The 27,963-nt window shown below is 38.5% G+C and overlaps 1 protein-coding gene across 3 annotated transcripts in view; it reads left to right on the top strand.

Annotated features, from left to right (window-relative positions):
• LOC116267556 (peroxisome biogenesis protein 1) overlaps positions 1 to 27,963 on the top strand; it is a 54,216-nt gene that overhangs the window by 5,828 nt on the left and 20,425 nt on the right. Inside the window, exons 4-11 of one of the 3 annotated variants that reach the window (XM_031649353.1) lie at positions 7,682 to 8,167; positions 9,710 to 10,066; positions 10,211 to 10,435; positions 10,552 to 10,643; positions 11,964 to 12,037; positions 12,143 to 12,365; positions 12,529 to 12,622; positions 12,725 to 12,879. In XM_031649353.1, the coding sequence (XP_031505213.1) occupies positions 7,682 to 8,167; positions 9,710 to 10,066; positions 10,211 to 10,435; positions 10,552 to 10,643; positions 11,964 to 12,037; positions 12,143 to 12,365; positions 12,529 to 12,622; positions 12,725 to 12,879 (1,706 nt within the window). Of the gene's footprint in view, positions 1 to 7,681; positions 8,168 to 9,709; positions 10,436 to 10,551; positions 10,644 to 11,963; positions 12,038 to 12,142; positions 12,366 to 12,528; positions 12,623 to 12,724; positions 12,880 to 27,963 lie in introns of all 3 variants that reach the window. The other 2 variants (XM_031649352.1, XM_031649355.1) reach the window with 2 other exon arrangements.

Below are 27,963 nucleotides of genomic sequence, written 5' to 3'. Positions count from 1 at the left end.
GTACGTTTCTCATTAAATATGAAATTTTTAGAAACTTTAAACTATATCTATCCAGCTTAAGGATTCTTTACGAGGCTTTATCCATAACCTCTTGATTGCAATTAATTTTTTAAAATGCAGTTTGTAGATGAAATTCTTTAAGGCTTCTTGGTAGCCACTCAAGCCTTAGGGAAAAAATGTCATAAAACCTATGTTGTCAAGGTGGCAAGGCGCTACCTGGGTGCAAGACAGCGCTTAGCGCCTAGGCATGCCTAAGCAAAGACGGCGACCAAACTTTTTTTTTTAAATTTTTTTAGTTATGTTAATATGTCAAGTTATATTGATTAACTATTACTAATATTTGATAACTATTACTAATATTAGAAATGTGGAGAGTAGTAATATAACAAGCATAATCAACTTAAACAATCAAACATTAATTGTTGCCTTCATTGAATATGCGAAATCAATAGAAGAAGTATAATGCATATTACATATTGCAGTATGTAACTGTATACATATTACTAAAGCAGTACATAACAATATATACGTATTACATATTACAGAATGTAACAGAATCATAAACAGAATAAATATAACAGTCTAAACAGTAAACAGCTATACTATAACATATTACAGCATATTACAGTATACATATTACTAGAAAATTAGAAATCAGAAGCAGTCATATATACTACTAGTATATAACAGAAATCATTTTAGAGACAGTCATATAACAGGAAGAGAAACATTACAAATTAACAAGTCAAACTGAAATAAAAAATAAAAAACAGAAACATATATAAAGCAGATAGACTAGTTACACATTATATTTATGTAGAAGTTATATAATATCACAATAGTACCACTGTACCTAAAGGAGATGTAGTATAATAAAAAAACTAACAGTACATATAAGTACCTTACAGTAACAATACATATGAGTACATCACCATACTAACATATACATATAACAGGTATCACAATACTACATATTATATAACAGGGCTAACATTATATACATATGACGCTATGACAATATGCATATAATAGCATAATCAACATAACAATATATAAAAATACGTAATCAATACAAAATAAAGTACATAACAATATATACTCACACAGCACAACATATAACAAAATAAATCGTTTAACAGTTTCCAAAATTCTGTTTCATAACCAATTAAGAAACGTTAATTGAAAGGGAAGGTGACTTTCACTTTTCCATGGACTAGGCATGCTGGCGCCTAGGCCAGCCTAGGCGCATGTAGGAGCCAGCACATATCCCATTGCCTAAGTGGTGGACTTAGGTGATGGGTGTGGACTCACGTGTAGTCCATGCCTAGGCATCGCATAGGCGACACTTTGACAACATAGCATAAAACCATTTTCATGTTTATTATATAATGTCGAGATTGATCTCCAAGAATCACCACTGGCAACCTGTTTATCACATATATGGCAGTATAGAAAGCCTCTTTCGATAGGGAGATAGGGGGATTTCTTCATGCGTTATACTCATCGATCCACTCTCGACAATATATTGATGCTTTTGTTCAACAATCTGACTTTGTTGAGGTGTTTGCAGGCAAAACACCCTTTCTCCTTGTTCAATGACCTTGAAGGTGACATGGAGTCACTAGATGTAAACTCACTCCATCCATCAGATTGGATGCATTAGACGAATTTGAAAAATTGGTTAAACTAAGATAAAAACGCTAAAAAAGGAAAAAAAATGGGTTTATGTTTTCATGAAATATGTACATGTATAAATAGAATAATTATCAACATAAAAAGATAATCTTGACTGTTAGAACTAAAAGCAGTGGGAGGAGGTCCCCACGCATCAGAACACAAAATTTTGGAAGACCTTGAATCTCTTTAATTTGTTGAGTAATAGATGGCACTTTGCATAAGTGGCAACTAGAACACGTTTCATCTTTCATTCTGTCACAAGGACTATCTGGATGGTCAAGTTTATTTGATACAAGTTCCTTAGGAAAATGAGATCTACAATGACCTAATCAATAATGCCAAAGACTAGAGAAGGCACACAGAAACATTGACAACAAACTTTTCTAGAGCAAGATGTGCAACATGAGGCTTCAAGGCAGAGGAATTGCTGGGAGCTTCTTGAAAGATGTATATATTGCTGTCTTATGCCCTTATTGTATGTCTTCTTTGTGTGAAGGTCCTTGACTTGCACATAAGGTGTAAATTCTACTAAAGTACAATGGTCATCAACTGATTTGGGGACAGAGGCAACATTTTTCATGTTATTGGGTGCATGGAGGGCATTAGAGATTTTAAGAGCGGAATGAAACATGGGGATGATTGAGTTTCCAACGTGAGTGGCTGTGACAGGGTGATGGGTTCCACTACTATTGACAACACTACTCATACTAGAGTAAGAGATGATATTAATGAGCTTACTTACATTACCTATCACACAAGTTGCACCAGAGTCAGCATACCACTTTCCATCAGGTTCAATTCAGCATGGGCAGATAATAACAAGTCTTTAACCTTTGTCATATCCTTATTGTTGTTATTGTGCTTTTTCATCTTTTGTCTAGGACTCTAGGGAGCTTTTCACCTGGTCCATGCATATCGTTCTTTCCAAGAGTTTGGCCATCTATCCTAGATCTTAATTTGCCTCCTTTTCTTGCAAAGAAAGCAGTTGACACCCTCCTTTATTCTTGAGTGCTCAAGGACATGTTAGGGATGGGGAGGATACCTTGGCGCTTTTGTCTGCTGCATTCCTGGCCTCTTCTACAACATATTCTAAAACTGTATTGTTCACACCTTTAGGATTTGTGTGGGTATGAGAGGTCATAGAAAAGCCCTTCAATGTCATCTCATATTGTAGCAGCTTTGCTCTAAACTCTTCATAGGTAGTTAGGACTAGGAGTTATGACAGGAAGACATAATAAACATGTAATACTCCTATTATATTCTGGTCCAAGCCTACTCAAATCTGTTGCGCCTTATCAGTGTCACTAATGAGACACCCCACAACAACAAATTGATCTGTGATCATCTTCATCGTGTATAGATCATAGCCACAAATATCGTGATATTGGCGAAATAAATAAAGAAAATGAAGAAAGGGAAAATATCGTGATATATTAAAAAATATTAAAAATGAATTTATCACGATTTTTTATTTATTTTTATTTCATTTTCTGTTTTTATTTGTTTCAATTTTTGTTTCATTGTTTTATTTCCTCTTCCGAAACAAACCCTGTTGGAGGATTGGCCTCCTACCTTTTATTAAACAAAACCAATATAAAAAAAATGCCATACAACTTGAGGCAAGAGCAGTGACATCAACTTGAAGGGTTGGATGGGAGAACAGTAAGTCTACTATGGAGTAGGACAACCAAAATGGGGAAAAGGTTTAGCTTCAAGGAAATGAACCAGCCGACTTCACCATGCCTTGTTGTCAGAGATAATAGGAAAGTTCAGGTCAGTAGAGGCTGAAGCTTGCAAAACAGTGTCCAACATAATCAATTTTGCATTGGCTTCAGTACTTGGGAAAGAACTGCTGAGAGAGCCAACATTATCGTGATGGCCGACCTTCCAAGAAGCCACAATTAATTTGTCAGAGCCCTTAAGCCTAGCTGATAATCAGAGATTTGAATGCAAAGGTCCTTGTCTCACAAATAAGGCCAGTCATCTACAAAAAAACCCCACTCAAATCCACCACATAAAGTCCTCATGCTCCTTACTAGACATTTTAATTGAAGAGTGGAAGCATTCAAAACAGCTAGCCTACACCTAGGTTGCCAAATCTTTAAGATGGGAGGGTTCACCTTTGTGGTATCCCTTATTCCTAGTTGACCAAAGTTTCCATATTACAGTATGAAACACACTTTCCAGCTGCGCATAATCCAACTTCGCTTAAAGCTAGATGTCAACCACCATTGCAATTCCGAAATGAAGTTCCTATGAGGTATTCTCTTTTTGCCGAATTTGTTAGAGATGAATCTCCATATTTTGGCTGCAACATGGCAAGTGAAGAGTTGGTGATTACCCTCTTCTTCATGTCTGTAGTATAAATGACATCTGTTAGCTAGATGGAGGCCCTTAGACTTTAAGCGGTCTTGAGTTTGGAGTCCTCCATGACTCGCAACGTAACAAAACCATTGTGAGCAGGGAATGCAATCACTGTGCCAGATCTAGCGTCTCCAACCATCAATGAAATGCTTAATCCTGATGTCTTCCCGGAACTCTAGCCTTGCAAGGTAAGGCTTGTTTGCCTTGGTATATAAGCTGATCACTATAATCATGAAGAAAGGGGAGCTCCACGTGCATTGTATCAAGGAAGTTATGAATCATACCATTCGCACTCCCTTGCATGGAGGCTATCTCAAGGATGGAGTGATTAATGAGGTACCTAAGAGCACAAAATTCCTCCACATTAAGCAGATCACAGAGGCAAGGGTTTGACCACCTAGCTGTCCAGAGCTCAATCCGACCTTCACCCACTATACAACTTACATCTTCATGAACGATCTTCCAGCCAGAGTGAATCCCTTTCATGAACCACAAACCATTGGCCACTTTCTTGTTTGTCCTGAGAGAGGGATGCTTAAGGTATTTTTTATGTAGGCTGTAGCCCATACACGCTCTCTGTGATAAAGGTGGAGAGCCGCGGCAGCTGTTTGAACATCATTGATAGATCCCCAAACTGCCTTCATCCAGGGGCCTACAACGGGTCTTCCAAGCAATCAGATGAGAGCCTTTAATCCATTGTCACAAAAAACGGCGTTATATTAAAAAAAAACGCGTATTTAACGCCAAAAAAGTTCCAGCCGAAAAAAACGGGAAAAAGACGCGTTTTTTTGAAAAAAACGGCAAATTTTAAAAAACGCGTATAAAACGATTTTTTGCGCTTTCTTTTAACGTGCGACTGTAAATGGCATAGCTTGTAATATTGTTTAAGACGTTGGCTTTTTTTTAAACTTGTTCGACCTTTTAGTGGCAAAAAAGTATTTTCACACAGGAAAAGAGGGCTTAGGGTTAAAAACTTGAAATCGAAAGAGGCGTAAGCGTAACAGGCGTTCGAAGGAAGTTTCGAACTTCTTCTTCGAGTGAGGTGAGAACTTCTTCCTTCGTCCGTTCCTCGACCTCATCTCTCAATCGGCTGAAGAGGGGCGTTTTTCGGCTGAAGAGGGGCGTTTTCATCCAGCTGAAGAGGAGGGCATTCATTCGACTTCCTTCGTCTCCGTCTCTTTTTCATTTGAGCGGTGACAGGTTCTCTTTCCAAGTTTCCATTTCGTTTTTTAATTTTTTTACAACGTATAGACTATAGACTATTAAGTATTAACTATAGTATACATGTGTTGTTCGATTTTTCTTTTTTCTTTTTGTCGTATGCATCAATGCATGCCTTCGTCTCCATCTCGCCTTCTTAACTATACTATAATGTTATGAGAGCATTTTGGAATCCTAACAAACCTGGACGTACAAAAAAATTGTAGATAATCAGTATGTGCAACTTCTGTTTCTCATTGTTAGCTCAGATAGTGGTTGGATTGCAGGGTTTTATTAATCTTGTGTGTATGATTCCTAGTGTGATGGGCACGTAGATACTGTTTTCATTGACTGTTTGTGCAACACAGTAATTGCTCTTATTCATTTATCCCGTAGCTACATATAAATGCTTTTAGACTGATATGTAGTATCTTACGATTTTGATGAATTAAGGCCGTAATTAGTTGATAGGCCATCATGGCTTTAGTGGGTATTCTTGCAAAGGAATCTATTGCTATGGAGTATGGTGGACCGTGACAAGGCTTCAATGGGAGCTTTGTTAGTTATGTATTTGTCATTTCATTATCTAATTTTAATGTGTTGCTTATCTAGTCATTTTTCATTGTTTCTTTTAATTTCTCATTTACTTTCTTTTTATATAATTATCAGGATTATTTATTTATTTTTTAAAAATTTGCCGTTCTTTTCCCGTTTTATTCCCGAGATTTTCGGCTTCGCCGTATTATACCCGTTTTTTTCATCGCCGTATTATACCCGTCCACGTCTTTTGTGACAATGCTAAGGATCACATGAAGCACAAATTTTGATTTCTAGAAAGCAGGTTTTCCGTGGTTCATAACAAAGGGAATGTTAAGCACCCATGCATTTGTATATATAAGTTGGATTTGGATTTGAGTCCAATCTAACCTGTAAACTGGTCTTTGTTATTACTCATGTAAATACTCATTATTTATAAGGGTATTACTGTTCGGTGACAGAATTTTCTCATTAGGGCTCACTCCAATCAGTCAAACAGATCACTGGCTCCCTCATGGGGACGTGTGACTTTTCTACATTTTCTTCCTTTTCTATATTTTCTTCCTTACAACAGATTTTGGAGAATTTTTACAAGCCTAAGTTTGTCACACAAACTGATCAGAACCATTTAACAGCTGATCATACAAGTCTTCGTAGAGCAAATCAATAGGTGTCAGATCAGAACCAAGCTGATTGACAAAGGAGAGAAAATAAACTATTGCATGACAGGAGAGAAGAGAAGACAGTCTAATCAGAGATATTAGGATTTGATTTTCAACAGAAATGGGGCTGAGTAATGTCTATTATCACGTGAGAGCCAAACTTGAACATCCACGTTTATTTGTTTTTTGATGATGGATTTCATTTGAAAGGGACAAGACAATAAGGATAGCCTAACCCCATGTTTCATATTCAGATTTCGAGAATAAAAAAAATTGAGACTTTGGGTAAGAAGGACAGTCTCAAACTGCTGTAGGTCTGGGGTTTTAGGGTTGTGAAAGAAACAAAACAGCAAACTTTTAAATCAGAGAAAAGGATCAGGGAAAAGATTTTAGAAGTGACCAAAGGAAATTTGGGGAAAGAAGAAATAATATTCAGGAGAAGGAAACTGTAAGAAGAAAAAATAAGATTTAGGGGAAAAATCCTGATGGATGACATAATTTCTTTGGCCTAGAAATACGATTCGAGTCTCCATGGGCATTCCTTAGCAATCACAATCTTGGGTCCAGCCTGTCCTCTGATGCCAGAGATTGTAATTCAGTCACTACAATTTCTTGTTGCAGGAAGAACATAAGGAGAAGTTGGGATGCCAATGATACAGTTCCAATATGAGAGCCATGCCCTAACTTCTTTCATTTCTACACTCTTTTATGATTACAAAATGACACAATGATCCCTGGTTAAATGAAAGTTTTATATCTGCATCCCGTATAAGTACGGCCTCTACATACTGTTGTTAATATGGTACAAATCTCTTCCAGGTCCAAGCGGTCTTTATTAATGCATCTTTAAACATTCCCCATCCTCATATTAATGGACACTTTAGTTTGTTTTCCCTATTCTTATTGCTCGGCGCTATATTGAGAACTGAGCAATATCTATTCCTGAGAAAATGTAGAATAATATAGTAAATTAAAAAATAATTTATAGGTAAAACTTATGTTTTCTATTATTAACGTTCTAGAATATATTTACTTTGAAAGTGAGTCTGTTCTAGAACTTTCAAATTGAACTTTAGTCTGCAAATTCTGTTCATGCTATAAGTTGGCTTTGTATTTGTTGCTATTTTTCTTCCTTTTGCAACCTCTATTTGGTTTTTCCTTCCAATCTATTTAGTACATTATTACATTGTGAACTGCTTTGGTTACCAGTCCATCTTATTATGTTTGGGGAAATTTTCTAGTGCAACTTGTGCCAGGAACTGAAGTTGTAGTTGCACCAAAGACACGTAAAAAGAACACCTCTTTACCGACAGATCTAGTGACCTGTTCCTTGAAAGATCATCTTGCAAGGAGAGCACTCATGCGTGTTCAAGAACTAGACCAAAATTTGATTAAGCAACAAGAAGTCAATGGATTTAAGTTGAGGGTGGTTCCAACTTCTCTTGCTTTCATTCATCCAGAAACTGCCAGAACTATAGAATTTTGTAATTCAGAGAAAGTTATTTTAACGTCTAGAGTATTGAGGGATAAGAACATTCAGAACAAGAGAGGGAACATCTCAGGGAAAAAGAGTAGTTACAAAGAGGCAAATGGCGGTTCTTCATCTTCCAGAAAGAAAACCTCTAGGCATTTGATTGTTCGCCTTGTTCTTTCTGATTCAGCAGCAAAAGGACATGTCATGCTTCCTTGGTCTGTTTGTTCTTATTTGCAAGCAGAAGTGCATTCCTGTAAGTGTACTGTTTCCGTTTTTGTGTTCATTTCTAGTTTATGAATGTACTGCATGTATATTGATGTCACTATACTTAGGAATGCCTTGCATTGTGACTATTAATTTAATTGTTGTGTGCTTTTCTGGAAATTTAAACAGCTAATACCTAATAGGTTCAATAGTTCTATTTTATGTATTCATTTTTTCACATTTAAGAATTAGATTCTTATTTTGGTAGTTCGTTGTTGTAGAAATACCCACTTGATCTTCTTTTTATGTTCGTCTTTGTTCTTTGTATGGTAATTGTTATAAGTAAAACAAAAATGTCATAACATTTGGTATTTCACCTTGTGGAAATGATTAACACATGAATCATAACTTATTCTATTGGTCAATATGTCCTCTCTGTTACTTCAGTTTCTGTGTAATTAGCTATTATTGCAGATGTTATACTCCTACTGCCCCAACCTATTAGTGTGGTTTCTTGAGCCACTTATACAACTTCATATTTCCTTGATATTATTGCTGGAATCAGATTCGTCATGCCTTCAGTTACATCTTTCTATAGACGGTTTTTCTGTGGCAGCCCAGGTGTAATGCTATTTATAATGCATTGTCACTACAGGTAAACATTAAGTTGCTAAAAAGGAGTCATGCACATATTGTCCCTTTGGAGTCATACACATATTGACACTTTGAGGACAATTTTTGTGTGGAATAGAACAGCCATACAGAATGGGGGTTTGGTTCCCTGTATCCCATGGTAATTAGAGGATGCATGGAACGCCCCTATGCATTCTTTTCTCCAATTTTGGATATGGCCAACTTTGACCAAATCCAATCTTGTCTTTTTCTTCCAAAGCCTTTAAACTGTTTAGTATATTTGAATCTGGTAAAATTGGTGGTCTTTCTCTTCTCTTGGATCCTTTTAACTGTGAATGATTTTATTGTAAATTTTTATCAGTGTACTGGCTATTTGTTTGACAATTTTATGGTATAAACTATAAAGCCATGCACTGTGCCCAAATATTTTGAAATTGCTTCACCTATGTGTCAGCACCTGTACTGTCACCTGCATGAATATTTGTAGAAAAATGGAATCATGAAAAGAGTTGGAGAAGTTGGACTTGGGGAGCAGTGCTGTAGGTTCACAAAGATATGCTGACAAGGACTCATGGATAGACAAGGAATTTGAAATAATGTTGGACTTGACAAATAACATAATTACTAATTTAAATTCAAGCTTTTCATTGCTGATTTTCATATGAAGCCTCATTCCTCCTTTCTATTATTCCTCGGCTTCGTGCCACTGGCATATTTTGGATATTTGCTTTAGTACATGTTGACTGACTGTTTCATTAGTTCTGTTACTTCTATGGGATGATTCCTGTATGAATTCACAAATATTGGTCCTTGTTACTGCCTTAAGTAATAATTTATCTGCTTTTCATGTCAATAATGTCGATGATTGGTGTCTGACAACTGACATTGTTTGCTTTGTGAGGATCTTTCAGACATGTTGATGTTGTGTCAATTATATAATGAACTTCCATGTATGCAGGGCTTTATGTCAAGAAGTATGACCAGCCTCTTGTCAATGATATTCCTAACCTGAATCTTTCACCTTGCTGGTTCAAGTTGTCCAACAATGAGAACTCTTTTGAAGCCAATAGTCCTAACATGTTTGAGAGGCAATTGAAGTCAAATAGTAGAAGGCTTGGTTGTAAAAGAGATTTTGCCATTGGCAACGAAGTGATAGATTGGTCATTGCATGAGAGACTTTTGGCTACTCTCCCTTGTATATATCCTCAAAATGAAAAGGATGTGACCGCACCCTTGGTGAAGCAAAACCTCATATGGACATGGATTACTAGTCAACTGATTGTGGAGGCATCCTCAACTTGTCAAAGCAATACAGGTTCTGTTCTACTGGGAAAGGAAACGTTATTTCATTTTGAACTAGATATGGGCTGTGGGATAGATCAACGATCCTCCCTAAAATCTAGTGAAGGGAACAGTAAGGCTGAAGATTCAACTGTAGAAATCCTATTTCTTTTGGCAGCTGATTTTGGGGATAGTGACCAGAAGAGCAGTTATGAGCTTTCTATACCAAAGGACATTGATGGGCAAAATAGGTCGGAAGGTCTAGAGCTGCTGCGCGGCAAACTATGCATGGGTAAGCCTGTTTCTTTTGACTATGTTGACCAAAAAAGGTATGCTGTAAGCTCTGGAGTAGCAATCTCATCTTTGCACTGGATGGAGGCAGCTGCATCTGAAGCTTTAAATAGTAAGCTTTTCTTTGATAATCTGTGGTACAAAGCTCTTCATTTTTGTGCTTGATATTATTAAGGTCCCAAGGGTTTTGTTAGCTTAAGTATTTTTTGTTGGCTTATTTCTTATCAGGGATAATGATGATACTGTCTCCCTTTGCTGGAAAGTTGTTTAACTATTACAATTTACCGTTCCCTGGTCATGTTCTCCTTTATGGACCTCCAGTGAGTTTCTGATATCACCACATATTCTATTTTGTAAATTGTTCTTTTCTTAATTGGAAAAAAAAAGTCCTTTTTTTGATATCATATGTTCTGTTTTGTAAATTGTTCTTTCTTCATTGGGAAATAATCCTATGTAGCTTCATTATCAACTATATCACATTGGTGAAGGTACGTGTGCATGTGGAGACTAGGCTGCAGAGCAATTTCAAAAAACTTGGGTGCAGGGACAACCACATATAGGATAATACTATATATTGCTGGATGTTGGATTGCTAAAATTTATAAATTTGTTACTGAAAAACAATCATGACATTGGCGGTAGCAATGGTTTATGATGGCTTTAGTGATGATTTATAGTCCTTTTAGCAACAATTTTTAAATTTTAACCATTCAACAACTATTTGGTGTTTGACAGCATTGACTATAGTCCTTATCGCTAAAGAATAATCACTAAATTGGTATTAACAATGGTTTGTAGTGTTGCGATGGTTTATGATGGCTTTGGTGGCGATTTAAGGTTTTTTTAATGATGAATTCTTGAATTTTAACCATCCGACAACTTTCCGGTATCTGGCAGCATTGGATTGGATTCTTATATATATATATATATATATAAATTGCCAACAAATAGTCAGTATATTGCTGAAAGTATATGTAAAAACGTTCACAGTTGTAACTCTTCAAGAGGAAATGGGAAACACCACTTAACAATGGAAAAACTGCTTGAAAGTTTTAAAAGTTTTGAGAAAAAAATCAGCGTAGGTTGCGTCGACCACATCTAACACAGCTTTGACCTTGACTCATGACTGGAACATGAACATGCTTGCACTGATGAATTTAAACGTTGATATGGGGCCCTTTTTATTTTTATCCATGTGAGGTAGACTGTTAGCACTAATATTACACAAGTATCTTGCCTATGCTGACCCCAGTTCCAGGTCTGCCAGACAGACTTTGATTTTCGCTATTTTTCTCTGTTTTCATCCACTGAATTTTGCTTTTTTTTTTAATAACTTTCAAAAGAGGAGGGTAATGAATTCTTATGGATTTTCTTTCTTGCTACAAAGTGCTCTGTCCACTTGATTTGGTGTGTTAGACTTGAGAACCTCAGGTTTGAAGGAACTCAGGAACTCAATCACCAGGTGCAGCTCTTGGCTTGTTCTGCTGGGGGTTCAGCTCAACCTCTGAATGTGGGTGTGCATGCGTGTATATATGTGTGAATAAATACATACACTGATGCATTTGAGGATCTATTGGAATGGTGGGGCTCAATTGTTTTGTCCTTATGCCTTCTTAAGATAAAATTTTTATCCTTGTCAGGGATCTGGGAAAACACTATTGGCTTCTGCTGTTGCCAAACATTTTGAAGACCACAAAGATATATTAGCGCATGTGTAAGTTTTGTTTTGAAAAATGTGGAATTTCCTACAAGCTCTATGTTAGCTTCAAGGTTTGTGGTTCTCCTACACTTTCTTTAATAAAGATTTTGATGCTGACAGAGTCTTTGTGAGCTGCTCAAAACTTGCTGTGGAGAAGCTTCAGTCAGTAAGGCAGGGTCTTGCTAACTACATTTCTGAAGCTCTAGATCACTCTCCTTCTCTTGTCATATTTGATGATCTTGATAATGTTCTATCATCATCTTCTGAACCTGAGGCTTCTCCAGCTTCTAATGCTGTCACTGCTGTTGCTGAATTTCTTTCAGATATTATTGATGAATTTAGGGTAATACAGTTGTTGGCTTTGCATTGTTGCTGGCCTTGATTTGGTTTGTCCTTTCAATTTCAAATCTCTACTGTTTTATTAACCATGAATTCTGTACTCTCACATTCATAAAGAGTTTTAGTCCCTGAAGTTAATGGAGATTATACCTGTTGATCATCTACAGGACAAGAGAAAAAGCTCTTGTGGAATTGGACCAGTTGCCTTCATGGCTACCGCTCGTTCCCTTGGTAGTCTGCCCAAGTGTTTGACTAGTTCAGGCATGCAACTTCTCTGATCCGTTATGCAGCCTTGTTTTGAATGAGGTGTAAAATTCTACGGGCATTTGCATAATATGTGACATACCACTTTATTCTTGACAGGTCGGTTTGATTTTCACTTGCAGTTGTCTGCACCAGCTGCTGCTGAGCGTGGTGCTATACTGAAGCATGAGCTCCACAGGCGTGCTTTGTTGTGTTCAGAAGATGTGCTTGAGGATATTGCAGCAAAATGTGATGGATATGATGCATATGACTTGGTATTTTCTGCGCTTACTGTTTCGTTCGCAAAGATAATAAGCTATTGTTTGGTTTGACATCAGTGTTCCACTGTTTTCATGCATTAGGTGTTTCCAGAATATCTATGAGCTGCTTTAAATGATTCTGTAAAAGCTTAGTTCTTAAATTGCTGCTACCTAGCTGGTTATAAAACCAAAAAAGAGAGAACAGGTGCATTTCTGCAAGAAGTTTGGGCATATAAAACAATGTAGAAAAAATCAACAATATATTTTGAACATATTGTGATATTATTTCTAAAAAAGTAGTACTGGAAAAATTTTGCAACAAACAATTATTGTGATTGTATCTTATATTTCCCCTTAAAAGAACTCAAGTCTATGCAATTTGTTTTTTCTTTCTTTAAAATTTTAAAATCTACTGAATCTACTGAATCTTTTTCTAAGTAAATAGTAGAAGGCTCATGCTTCCTAAATTGTTTTATTATTTTTGCATGGTGGGAACCTATCTATTATGTGTCATTTATAAGCTTCAAGCAACTGCTGAGTTTGACTTGGTATAAGTAACATGGTGAGAAATATATTTTCCAGGTTTCATCTAGAAGGTTTTGGTATTAATTGGGAAGTATTTTTATTCGGAAAATATCAGGAGCTTAAAAATTTTAAAAGTATGCAAAATATTAATAGGAAAAAAAATGAAATTATGAGTTTTCTACAATTTAATTGCAAAAAAATTACTGAAAGTTTAAAATAATTACCGAACTTTTAGAAGAAATAAGAACCTTTAAAATGTTATGAAAATTGTGTTTTTTTTAATATCAGGAAAAAGTCAATCACAATATTTTCGTGAGAGAGACGGACAATATTTACAAAATATGGTGATAAATTCCGATTTTTCATTTTTATTCTTTTGATGATATTATCATGATATTTTGAATGTGTCACCAATATCTTTGACTGAGTTGTACTAATTGATCTCAACTTATTGGCTTTTAGATTTCTTTTGGAGAACCTTTCTTTCAAAAAAAAAAAAAATAATGAATAGCTGAATATGCTTGGTTGATATTTGATATTGAGCTATGTTAAAGAGTGTTTCTGCAATATTAGAAAGTTGAATAGTAGTTCTTTAAATATTTTCTTATATTTAGTGGACTGATTTTGTAATTGTTATGTTGCCAACCCTAATCTCTTTTAATATGAGATTAGGGTCACGTGAATAAGCAAGAAAGTGTTTTCCTCTCTCTCTCTCTCTCTCTCTCTCTCTCCCTCTCTCTCTCTCTCGTCCCCTTCTTCCTCCAATATTCAACATGGTATCAGAGCAGGATGCTTGAAGAAGAAGATCAACACCCAATGATGGCTTGCAGACGACCAAAGAGATCGCTGCCTTCTTCACCAAAGCGAGGACTCGATCCTGTGAACAAAATATTCAAGAATCAAGCTTGAGATTTCTGAATTGCTGCCAGAGCATGATCTGCCCCCACAAAATCTCCATGGCAAATTTGGACTTTGTGAAAAGCCGTCCAATTTGAGGGAAGATGAAAAGAATGATGGTTAACGGCACACATATGATATGGATGCCAACATCATGGTAAGGATCGTTTGGAAAAGATCATGGCAAAAATCAACACGATAGATTATGGAAACAGTTACAGCAAAAATCAAGGAACGGTTTTGTTGATAATAAATATCTTGTAACAGCTCCTTAAAATAAGGTAATATCTATATAAGAGATTGACATACTTTGACAATTTTAAGGCCGATGGCCTTCTGTGGGTGAAGAAAATATCCTCCACGTTAACTCAAGTGCAGCCGTGGAAGATGTTCAGGCCAAAGAATGTCGGATCTGCTAGGGCAGTCTGATTTGTTTAGCCGTGCGGTGCCTGGTGGATTCTCACAGGCAAAGGTATGTCGTGTGGGCAGGTTCAATCTTTTTCCTGCATCGTTGAAGTGAGACAAGTTTGAAATTGTATGGAGTAGGCAGATTTCTGTTTTCTCTCTGCATCGTTGAAGTGAGACAGGTTTTCTCTACTGTCAAACTTGTGCTTGTTTGCTACCTATTATCGACATCTGAAAGTGCTGCCTGCTATCCACGTCTGAAAACAGTCCGCCAATTTGTTTTGTGTTTGTGTTCAACCTGATCCTTAAGTGGATCTCGTGGAGGTTATTGTTGTTGTAATCAGATTTTTATGTTGACCGTGTGGGGCAGAGTCAATCTACTGCTTGTGGATATAATTTAATGTGAGGAGCAGAATGATCTACAGATCGTGGATATGAAATCTATAAGTTGAGGTCTCATTAGTTGTGGACTGATGCTAATCATAAAGTTCCTGCTTGTGTTGCAGCCATCGGCTGAAATTATTTTGTTGAGTTGCTGCCTGAGTTAGTGCCTATGTTGCTGCCTGTTTTAGTGAATTTCTGAATTGATAATTAGAGCCATAAGTGTGTTCCAGATTCTTCTATGTTGTCGTGCCTTGATTGAAGTTAACTACTGCACCTTATACATACATATTGTGAGTACAATTCTGGTTGGAATTTTACTATGGCTGATGGTAATGTGTCTGAGGGTTCCTTTCTACTCGCGTTTTCGGTATTATCTTGTTTTAGTTGATGATTTTACTCGAGTCAGTTGGGTATTCTTGTTACGGGAAAGATCCGAAGTCATGTATTCTTCCTAAATTTGTCAAGGAAATAAAAACTCAGTTTGGTTTCATTGTCAAAAATATTCACAATGATAATGCTCTTGAATTCAAATCTTCCGTTCTACTTCAGTTTTATGCCAATCATGGAATTCAGCCTCAATGTACTTGTCCACACACATCCCAACAAAATGGTGTTGCCGAACGCAAACATCGACAACTCCTAAATGTGGCCCGCACACTCATGTTGCATTCTCACATGCCTGCATACTTTTGGGGGGATGCTATTCTTACTGCATGTTACCTCATTAACAGATTACCCTCGTCAGCCGTCCAAGAACGTATTCCCATTCAACTTTTATATCCAAATCGACCATTATTTCATATACCTCCCAAAGTATTTGGATGCACTTGCTTTGCACACATCTTAGGCCCAGACAAAAACAAACTTGCTGCCCAAGCCATCAAATGTGTATTTATTGGATACTCTGCAAATAAAAAAGGATGTAAGTGCTTTGATCCCCAGACCAAGAAAGAGATTATCAGTGCGGATGTTACATTCTTTGAGTCTCGTCCTTATTTTTCTCCTTCGAGTCCTCCGTCTGAGATGCCTATACCGGTTCCTCTTCCTATTCCACCAGTGTCACTTGAGTCGATCCCTCCATCTCAATCTATGTCATGTGAACGTTTCCTTGATCCTCCATTAGTTTACACTCGTCGTTTGGGTCCCTCTCTCAACCGCCCACCAGCGTCTTCTCAAGAGGTAAGCTCCACTGATAAGACTGACTCAGGTTTAAATGATGATCACACTGCAGATGATCTCCCATTGCTATTCGCAAGGGCAAGCGACAGTGTACACTACATCCGATTTCTAATTCTGTCTCTACTGACCATTTGAGTACAAGTTTGGTGCAGTTTGATCGAGTTTTGTCTAACCACATCATCCCGTCTTCTCACCATCAAGCCTTGTTAGATTCAAGGTGGCGGCAAGCCATGCAGGAGGAAATGGATGCTCTTATCTCTCAGGAGACTTGGGATTTGGTGGATCCACCGATGCACTGTGATGTGGTTGGCTCCAAATGGGTGTTCACCATCAAGTATCATTCTGATGGTTCAGTTGAACGGTTCAAGACACGTCTTGTTGCTAAAGGATATACACAGACTTATGGCGTTGACTTCTTTGAGACTTTTTCGCCCGTGGCTCGGTTGGGCACTATTCGACTGATTATATCTCTTGCTGTCCAGCAAGAGTGGCCTCTATTTCAGCTGGATGTGAAAAATGCTTTTCTGTATGGAGACCTGTCTGAAACCGTTTATATGCAGCAACCACCTGGTTTTGAGCGACAAGGGGAGTGTTTCAAGGTATGCAAATTAAAGAAGGCTATTTATGGACTTAAACAGAGTCCTCATGCATGGTTCCATAAGCTAACTGAGGTTTTATCTAAGTGTGGATTTTAACGATCCCAGCTTGATCACTCATTGTTTATCAAGCGAGGCACATCTGGTATAGTGATATTGATTGTATATGTGAATGATATTGTTCTCACTGGAGAAAGTAATCAAGAAATAGCTCAGACAAAGGAGTTTTTACAACACTTTGTCACAAAAGACCTTGGACAACTCCGTTATTTTCTTGGTATTGAGGTGGCTCGTAATAGTAAAGGAGTTGTAGTGTCTCAACGAAAATATGCTCTTGAACTTCTGCAGGAAACAGGTTTATTGGGAGATAAACCTGCCACACTTCCCATGAATCCCCGAATTCATATACATGATGATGAATCAGAGCCTTTTGACTCTAGATCTTACAGATCTCTTATAGGGAAACTGCTGTATTTGACGGTCACTCGCCCCGACATTAGCTTTGCTGTGAATAAGCTAAGTCAATTCATGGAAAAGCCTCGAAAGGTTCATTGGGATGCTGCTCTAATGATTGTCAGATACTTGAAATCAGCCCCGGGAAAGGGGTTATGGTTTAAAAAGGGAGAAGGTGTTGACATCGAAGTGTATAGTGATGCTGATTATGCAGGATCTGTAGATGACAGGAAGTCTACCACACGTTTTTGTGTCTTTGTGGGAGGTAATTTTATTTCTTGGAGGAGCAAGAAGCAGAATGTAGTGGCTCGATCTAGTGCTGAGTCGGAATATAGGGCTATGGCTCAAACTGCGGCTGAAATGTCATGAGTCAGATCATTACTTTTAGAGTTGGGTGTTTCAGTGAATCTCCCAATAAAGATGTATTGTGACAACAAGGCAGCTACCTATATTGCTAACAATCCTGTTTTTCATGAAAGGACAAAACATATTGAAGTGGATTGCCACTATGTTCGTGATTTAGTTCAGGAAGGAATTATTAGCACTATTCATGTCTCCTCTGAAGATCAGGCAACTGATATGTTCACCAAGGCTCTTCCTATAGGCGATTTCCTGAGAGGTTGTAACAAGCTGAACATGATTGATATCTATGCTCCAGCTTGAGGGGGAGTGTTAAAGAGTGTTTCTGCAATATTAGAAAGTTGAATAGTAGTTCTTTAAATATTTTGTTATATTTAGTGGACTGATTTTGTAATTGTTATGTTGCCAACCCTAATCTCTTTTAATATGAGATTAGGGTCACGTGAATAAGCAAGAAAGTGTTTTCCTCTCTCTCCCTCTCTCGTCCCCTTCTTCCTCCAATATTCAACAAGCTATATTAGCAGACATAGACAAATTTTTCTTCATGTTAATGTTTCAAGATCTCTACTTCATTGCAATGACCAGACTGCTGTCCATATCACTTATTCCACAATATGTAGGAACCTCTCAATAGCCACAATCCACATATCATATTCAGTTTAAGCACATTCACTTCATTTACATTCGTTTCATTTACATTAATTTCATTTATATTCGATTCAGTGAATTGAAAGCACCTGTGGGTGCAAAACATGGACGTATGCACACCACGGACGACCTACAGTCGGGAGACAACCCCCACGCTGCAACAACAGAACAATCATCTATGAATGTGTGAATTTCAAGGAGAGCTTCTAATGCAAGAAGGACCAAGATTAACGGATTTTAATTCAACTACATTCAAAACTAAGCTAAAACTATGCTTAAACTAACTAAAACTTAAGCAAACGATCAAGGAACAAGAAGAACAGAAGAAAACTAACAAAACACTTCATTTCTTTCACCCACAGTGGTGCTCCGCTCACCACGGGCGACCTACAGTCGGGAGACAACCCCCTCGGATCTTGTACTTCGGCGGGAGGCAGAGTGACGGGCGGCGGCTGGTCGGATGGAGGCAACTCCTGTTTTCGCTCCCAGGTTGCAAAAACGCTGGCGGTATTCCCTAAACCACCATCGGCCAGCGACTGAAACGGCGATCTCCGCCGCGCTTCACCTAGTCCACCCATCGTGATGAGAAGAGCTGTCGCCGTCGATGCTTCCTTCACTGGACAAACTTCTGCCTGATGATGGGAGGAGGGCGCGGCTGGTTCTCCACCTCCTCCAAATGGAAACAGAGGAGCTTTGGCGGGGAGCCTTCGCGTCAGATTTGCTACGCATCGGCTACGGACCTCCGGCAGGAACTCCTTCCATTGATGCATTCCAGATTTCCCCCAAAACCCTGACGCCTCTCTCAAATGGATGCTGTGACTGCTCGCTTCCTTCCACTTCCGATGTGAAGATGGCGTGACTGTCGTTCACAGTAGGAAGCATGTGGAAACTCTGTTCTTTCTGCAAAATTGAACGAAACTCGTCCCTAAACTCATTGATCCTTTGATCGATGAGATCTAAGATCTGTTGTACTAGTTCTTCCATTAACAACAGAATTTTGATCCTCTTAAAACCTCGCTCTGATACCAATTAGTGCAAGAAGGATCAAGATTAACGGATCTTAATCCAACTGCATTCAAAACTAAGCTAAAACTATGCTTAAACTAACTAAAACTCAAGCAAATGATCAAGGAACATGAAGAACAGAAGAAAACTAACAAAACACTTCATTTCTTTCAACTTTTTTGACCTCCTACAAAATGAGCCAACGTCCCTTTATATAGAAAAAAGGATGAATTGCGGATCTGGGTCCACTTACAATGTATTAAAAATCTAACTTGATCCAATTACAAGATTTGGTTATGCTTTCATCTTGTATCAGTTGCTCAACTTTCCTTAAGACACCCAGGTTGGAAAGGTGGGAGCCCAACGCTCCTAGCACATCACACAATGATATCCTGGGCCTTGCACCGCATGCGTTCCGAGCAGGCGAGACCAGTGGCAAGGGCAGGACATATCCCAAGCCTATTGCCATAACCCACTGACCTGCCATCAATTATTCTTTCTTAATTTATCATTATGAAGACATATTCACAATAAGACCGGCTAGCACATGAGGTTAGTTCACTTTATGAGTGCACCCATACCTCAAAACACCTCTATAAGAGGGTTCAACGTTCAGTCAATACTCTTAGCTAGCCACCATACTTTATGGGTACTTCTACCCTTCAACTTCATTCAATTGAATCATTACCCAACAACAAAGCAAACAGAAATCTCATAGCATTTACATTAGTCAAACATAACAATCACATCATACAAAAACTTAGCCAAACCATGGAGAGTAGTCTCGATCTGTGATTGGCTCGTAGTTGTTCTATGCAAATATCATGTTAGGATGCTCACTAATGCACAATTGGGGTTGAAGGTATACTCAACTCGATATCCTGCCTAATCTATCCTGCAATTATAATTTCTAACATGCATATGCCATCACATAATAATTTAAGAACAATCAATCAATTTCATAATCAGTCAATTCAATCTCACACATGCAACCACAATCCAATGAGCAATATCACACATCAGTCAAATAAAACGCAATCATAGGATCCAACGAACCCGAAAAACACACACTTGAAAACACAACACACACTCCATATTTGGCCCTAGGCAAGGATTTGCCTTGAATGCCGCCATACATGTCGCGTGTTACGTAGAGAGGTAGAAAAGACGGAGAAGAGAAGAACGTGAGGAAGGAGGAGAGAATAGGTAGCAGTCATCTGTTTTATGGCTGCTCCTTTTCCATTAGACTAAATAAGGATTAGGGTTATGTTTAACCCTTTACATAAAGAGTCCAACAAAATTTTAAAAATTCAGAAAGCTACCTAATATCAAATTCCAAAATACATAAAACTTTAATACCAAAGCCAAGCATGTTTCCTCAACACTCCCCCTCAAGCTGGAGCATAGCACTTCATGAAATTGGATATCGGAAGAGCTTTGGTAAATATATCTGCAGGTTGGTCTTCGGAAACAACATACTCAGTAGAAATAATCCCTGCTTGGACCAAGTCTCTAATGTAATGACAATCAACTTCAATATGCTTGGTCCGTTCGTGGAAGACCAGATTATTTGCTATATAAGTAGCAGCTTTATTATCACATTGCATTTTTATAGGCAATTCTACCTGAATTCCAAGACCTTCTAGCATGCCTCTTACCCACGTGATTTCAGTGGCTGTTTGGGCCATGGCTCAATATTCTGACTCTGCACTCGATCGAGCAACAACAACTTGTTTTTTACTTCTCCAAGAGGCTAAGTTGTCACCAATAAAGATACAGAATCCCGTAGTGGACTTTTTGTCATCAATTGAGCCTGCATAATCTGCATCAGAATAAGATTCTATTTGAAGTGAGGTGCTTCTTTTAAATAATAAACCTTTTCCAGGGGAGCCTTTTAGAAATTTCAATAATAACATAGCTGCATCCCAATGGGCTTTTGTTGGCTTATCCATAAATTGGCTTAGTTTTCCCACAACAAATGATATATCGGGTCTAGTAATTGTTACATATAGTAGCTTTTCAATGAGAGACCGATATGATTTGCTATCAACAGGTTCAGATTTGTCATCATATAAATGAGTGCGAGAATTTATAGGAATAGATGCTGGTTTAGTTCCAACCATACCTGTTTCGTGTAGCAAATCAAGAACATATTTTCTTTGAGAAAGGACTAGACCTTCTTTACTTCTTGCCACTTCTATCCCCAAGAAGTAACGTAGAGAGCCAAGATCTTTAGTAACAAAATGCTGTTGTAAATACTTCTTTGTGTCTTGTATTTTTTGTTCATTGTCACCAGTTAAAATAATATCATCCACATATATCACCATAACAACTATACCTCTTGAAGTCCTTTTTATGAACAATGAATGATCTAAAGGCTATCTTTGAAACTCAAACTTAGACACAACGTCACACAACTTCTGAAACCATGCTCTAGGATTCTGTTTCAAACCATATATAGCCTTCTTTAACAAACAAACCTTGGTACACTCCCCTTGTTTCTCAAAGCTAGGTGGTTGCTGCATATAAACCACTTCAGTTAAATCTCCATACAGAAAAGTTTTTTTAACATCGAGTTGGTACATGTTCCAACCATAATGAATTACAACAGATATAATGAGTCGTATAGTGCCCAAACGTGCCACAGTAGAAAAAGTTTCAAAGAAGTCAACACCATATGTCTGTTTGTACCCTTTTGCTACCAACCGTGCCTTGTAGCGCTCAACTGTACCATCTGAGTTGTACTTGATAGTGAAAACCCATTTCGAGCCAACAATATCTGCCCCAGAAGGAGGTTCAACGAGATCCCAAGTGTGACGAGATATTAGAGAATCCATCTCCTCTTTCATAGCCTGGTACCACTTAGAGTCCAACATAACTTGTTCATGTGAAATAGGAATAGATGTACTGACAAGACATCAATAAGTTTGCACATATGATCTCCCGCATGAGCTGTACTAACAAACTTAAAAAGAGGATGAATTGTGCACTTTCTAATCCCTTTACGTACTGCAATAGGTAGTTCATCAGGAACAGGAGCATCAAGGGAACACTTAGGCATGTTATGTAATTCAAAACTACTTACCTCCCGAGAGCAAGATGGTGCAGGGTCATTAGATGATGGATTCCTTCTTGAATATGTGAGAGGATGATCTTTAAACCGTGAAATGGAACATGTGGATAATGATGAAAAAGGAAGAGACTCAAGTGGAATTGGAGGAATTGGAAGTGGAACAGAAGAGGGCATCTCAAACTTTGGATATGAAGGACTTGCAAGAAAGAATGGAGACGACTCGAGAAAGGTTACATCAACACTGACAAACTCTCGATTAGATATAGTATCTAGGCATCGATACCCCTTTTGATTTTTAGAGTATCCCACAAACACACATTTACTTGCTTGAGCAGCTAGTTTATCTCAATTGAGACCAAGTTTATGTACAAAACATGTGCACCGAAATATACGTGGGGGTAAAGAAAATAAAGCTCTATTTGGGTAGAGAATTCGTATTGGAATTTTGTTGTCTATGGAAGATGATGACATTCTATTTATTAGGTAACATGTGGTCAAAATTGCATCTCCCCACAATTTGGAAGGCATATGAGAATAAATCATGATTGTGCAGGCTACATCCAATAGATGGCGATGTTTTCTTTCAACTACACCATTTTGCTGAGATGTGTGAGGGCAGGTAAAATTTGGCACAATACCATGGGATTTATAAAATTTAAGTAAATGGAAAGATTTGAACTCGAGAGCATTGTCAGTGCAAACAACCTTGACACAAGAATTAAATTGAGTTTTTATTTCCAATATGAAAGATTTCAAGATAGAAGGTGCTTCAGTTCTGTCTTTCATAAAAAACATCCAAGTGACACGACAAAAATCATCAACAATAGAAAGATAATAACGAGACGACAACCGACTTGGAACCCGACTAGGCCCCCAAACATCAACATGAACTAAATCAAATAGACTTTGACTAGACTGACTTTGACTCGATGGAAAGGAAGTATGACTATGCTTGCCCAGTTGACAAGCTTCACACTCAATAGACGTTGTGGAAGAAATCTGAGGACATAGCAGCCGAAGTTTAGGAAATGATGGATGACATAATCTGAGATGCCACTGGAAGGCACTTGAAGAAGAATCAACTAAGAGTGACGCCTCCTTATTGGATGTATCCAAGATGTATATTTCATCTATCTAATGGCCTCCACCAATCTTCCTCTCAGTCGATAGGTCCTGAAATACACAAGTACCCGAGTCAAAAATAACTCTGCAATTCATCTCTAGTTTGCTTACAGATAACAAATTCTTCGGGAATTCAGGAGTATATAGCACATCATGAACATGCAAAGATGGAGAAAGATAATCATCTCTATGTCCTTCTACTGGCGATAGTCTTCCATCCGCCAATCGAACATGTTGAGGTGAATCAAATTTCTGCAGGTTTGAAATACTAGTATCTCCACAAAAGTGTTTAGAGGCTCCAGAATCAATTATCCAACAACCTTTAGAAGTAGTTTTACCTGCAGACAACTGTAGATGCCGATGAGGTAGAAGGAGTAGCATTTAATCTATGCTCCATAATTAAATCAATTTCAGCTGGACTTAAATTAAGAGATGTAGCATCTACAAAAGCAGCAAGGGATTCGACTTAGGAGCTATACTCATAGACTGTGTGTTTGGAGTAGAACTAGATGAAGATGTCATAGTCGAAGAAGTGGATGAGTTAGGTTTACCCATTTTGTTCCAGCACCTATCCTATAAGTGACCAAGACGACCACAGTATGTGCACTGAAGTCTTCTATGTCCTCCAGGGCCTCGGCCTCTTCCTCTACCACGGAAAGAGTATAGTCCACTTCTTCCTCCTCCAAATGAGGCAAGGGCAGAAGGCTATGAGTTGTTCGAGGATGGAGGAAGAGTAACAACCAATCTGTTTAGTCTATTGAAGGCCTCATCAAGATCAGGAAAATCTGAACCTATAAGTATTTGAGCCTTGGATGCAGAATAATCACAAGATAGTCCAGCAAAAAATTTAACCACAATCATTTGCTTCATGTGAGATTTGAGACAATGCTTACAGGGCGGTTTTAAGGAATTCTTCTTTTCATAAGTAAACTTCAACTTTGTAAAATATTTCGTCAATTCCATGTCACCTTGCTGCATTTGTAACAATTCTTGGTGAACCTGTAAATTTTGCTGATGTTTTTATCTTGAGAGTACGTCTGCCGAAGAGAATTCCACATATCTTTGGTTGTATTATAATAACAAAGCCCTACTGCAATGTGGGGCTGAGTGCTATTCATAAGCCAAACACTAATAATGTTGTTTTCTTCCTCCCACCGTGCGTATTTACCAGTCTTTTCAACTGGTTCATCTTCTTCCAATATATATTTCTTTCCATGTCCAACGACTGACAACATGAAGGTTCTAGCCCATACATCATAGTTGGCTCCATCAAGTTTGATAGTGGATCCAAACGAGAATGGATTTGAGAAAGCTTTGTATTCAACACCTGCCTCTATGTGCTGATTTCCAGATTCAGTTTTATCAAGTTGTATAGATCTGTTGGCAGCCATGATAAAATCTCAAAATAGGAAAATATGAAAGTTCTCGACGGACTGAATATTGACAAATAAGAGATCACGTCAATCACCAACAATGAAGAATATCTCTGCAATCGTTATTTCTACAGCTAACGTGCACAGGTTTGACAGCAGACTTCAATACCAACCTGTCTGCTTTGCTCAACTTCAACGATGTTTTGACTTTGAGGATCCACCAGACATCACACGACCAAGCAAATCAGTCCACCAGGCATCGCACGACCAAACATATCAGAATTTCTTTGATCTGAACTTCTTCACCACAACAACTGAATCAGATCTAATACACCGCAACATGTAGATCTGAACAACGACATCAATTTTTTTTTTTTTCAGCAACTGAATCAGATCTGATACACCGCAACATGTAGATCTGAACGACGACATCCGATTTTGTTTTTCAGCAACTTCACGACATCGACAGCAACATAAGGGTGTTAATTACGTTTTTACATGTTAAACGTGATTAACCCCTTTCCACCAAACAGTCCCACCGTAGCTTTTGAAGGCAGCAGCAACTTTGGATGTCCAACCTTGTCGTGAATGAGGGGATGAGAAAAAGAGAAGAAGGGAAGCCGTGTGAAACCCTAGATGGCACGGTCCTAGGCCCGTTGCTCTGATACCATGTTACGTACAGAGGTAGAGAAGAGGGAGAAGAGAAGAACGTGAGGAAAGAGGAGAGAATAGGTAGCAGTCATCTGTCCTACGGCTGCTTCTTTTCCATTAGACTAAATAAGGATTAGGGTTATGTTTAACCCTTTACGTAAAGAGTCCAACAAAATTTTAAAAATTCAGAAAGCTACCTAATATCAAATTCCAAAATACATAAAACTTTAAATACCAAAGCCAAGCACGTTTCCTCAACATCGCGTGTTGTCACAAACGCCCAAAATCGCTTCGAGCTCCGAATCTTGTCGCTCAAGGTCTACTTGACGTGCCTGGTGCACCTGCAAAAATTCAAAGTAATAAGTTTTCCATTCCTTTCGCTCTAAAATCTGTTTAGGTATGAAGTAGGACCATTGAGGCATAGGTCATCGACTTGAGCATAGATCGATAGGTTGAATCGGCCCGTAGAACATTTATTCAAGTTTTTTTCATATTTAAAAAGGTCATTAAGCGTGAAGCCGTGAACCTTCCCGAATGCATCCTCAGGTGCATCATCAATAAATTAGACACTCAATAGGCGCCTAACACCCTGTTGAGGCATTTGCAATTGTAGAAACACGAACAAGCAGAGGAAGAGAAACAACGATCACGATGTAACGTGGAAAACCCTCAACAAGAGGGAAAAAACCACGAATGAGGAGGAGTCGGTGCCCACTAGCCGCTAGACTCCCTCTCTCCTTAGTCTTTCATTCACACCTTAAGGATTAGGGTTACACGACTTAAATAATGCCCAACAAGGGCTACAAGCTGGATCGGATCCGGATCCGGACCCGGTCCCGAGACCCATCTAACATACTTCAACACTCCCCCTCAAGTTGGGCATACATATTGTAGTAACACGAACCACGTAGAGGAAGAAGAGGAAGAACACACGATGTACGTGGAAAAACCTCTAACGAGGAAAAAACCACGGGAAGCTCTACCTAGGTGCACATCCGCAACCCTAGGAGAGAGAAAAATCTATTTCACTTAATTCAACACTTATACATAAGTGAAAATATAAAGAGGGAGAGAGGAGAAGCCGCCTAGGGTACCGAGCTCGTCTCGGTACCCGTGCCCCATAGAACCGGGTCCAGATATGGACCCGGTTCCCACAACAACATATTCTAACACTCCCCCTCAAGCTTGGCATACATGTCAAACATGCCAAGCTTGCTAACATTCTTTTCGAATGAAGAAGTACAAAGCCCTTTAGTTAGGACGTCTGCAACTTGATCTTCAGACTTCATATATGGCAGAATAAGCTCATTTGAGTCAATGCGTTTCCGGATAAAATGACGGTCGATCTCCACATGTTTGGTCCTGTCGTGTAGAACTGGATTATTCGCAAGATTAATCGCAGACTTGTTGTCACAGTACATCTTCATTTTATCTCCCAGTTCCACACCAATATCAGTCAAAAGAATCTTCAGCCACAGCATCTCTGTAACCCCCATTGCAACAGCCCTGTACTCAGCCTCAGCACTAGACCTCGAACATACTTCTTGCCTCTTACTTCTCCAAACAACTAGGTTACCTCCAAGAAAGATACAATACCCTGTAGTGGACCTCCTTGTGTCAGTGCAACCTGCCCAATCTGCATCTGAGTAGCCCTCAATAGTAAGTTTGTCTTGTCGAGTATACAACAGTCCTTTTCCTGGGTCATTCTTTAGATATCCCAACACTCTTTCTGCACTCTTCCAGTGACAATCCGTGGGAGCATGCATAAATTGACTTAGCACATTTACCGCATACGTGATATCAGGGCGAGTTAGAGTAAGATAGATAAGCTTACCGACTAGCCTCTGATATCGCCCTTTTCCTTCCTCATCCAGAATAGTGCCCGTCTTGATACTTATCTTAGTCCCCGACTCCATAGGAGTAAGATAGGGCCTACAACCAAGTTTACCTGTCTCCTTTAGTAAGTCAAGAGTGTACTTCCTTTGATTCATAACCAGCCCTGTCTCTGATCGAGCAATCTCTATCCCCAGAAAGTATCTCAGCTTACCCAGATCCTTGAGGTCGAATTCTTTAGCTAATCTCTCCTTCATCTTTTTGTTTTCTTCTTCATCACTGCCAGTGACAATCATATCATCAACGTAGACAAGGAGAAGACTCACCAGACCATCTCTCTACTTTATGAATAGGGTATGATCTCCATTTCCTTGCTTGTACCCAGTAGACTTCATAACGATCCTTAGTCTCTCAAACCAAGCTCTAGGCGACTGCTTCAGGCCATACAAAGCTTTCTTGAGGTGACAACATTTTCCCTCTTGAACATACCCGGGAGGCATGCTCATATAGACTTCTTCCTCCAGATGGCTGTTCAAGAACGCATTTTTAACATCAAGCTGGTCCATGCGCCACTTCCTGTGCACAACAAGAGCAA

Source organism: Nymphaea colorata, chromosome 14 (genome assembly GCF_008831285.2).
Source record: "Nymphaea colorata isolate Beijing-Zhang1983 chromosome 14, ASM883128v2, whole genome shotgun sequence".
NCBI classification, from domain to species: domain Eukaryota; kingdom Viridiplantae; phylum Streptophyta; class Magnoliopsida; order Nymphaeales; family Nymphaeaceae; genus Nymphaea; species Nymphaea colorata.
This window is presented reverse-complemented; position numbering and strand designations above follow the sequence as displayed.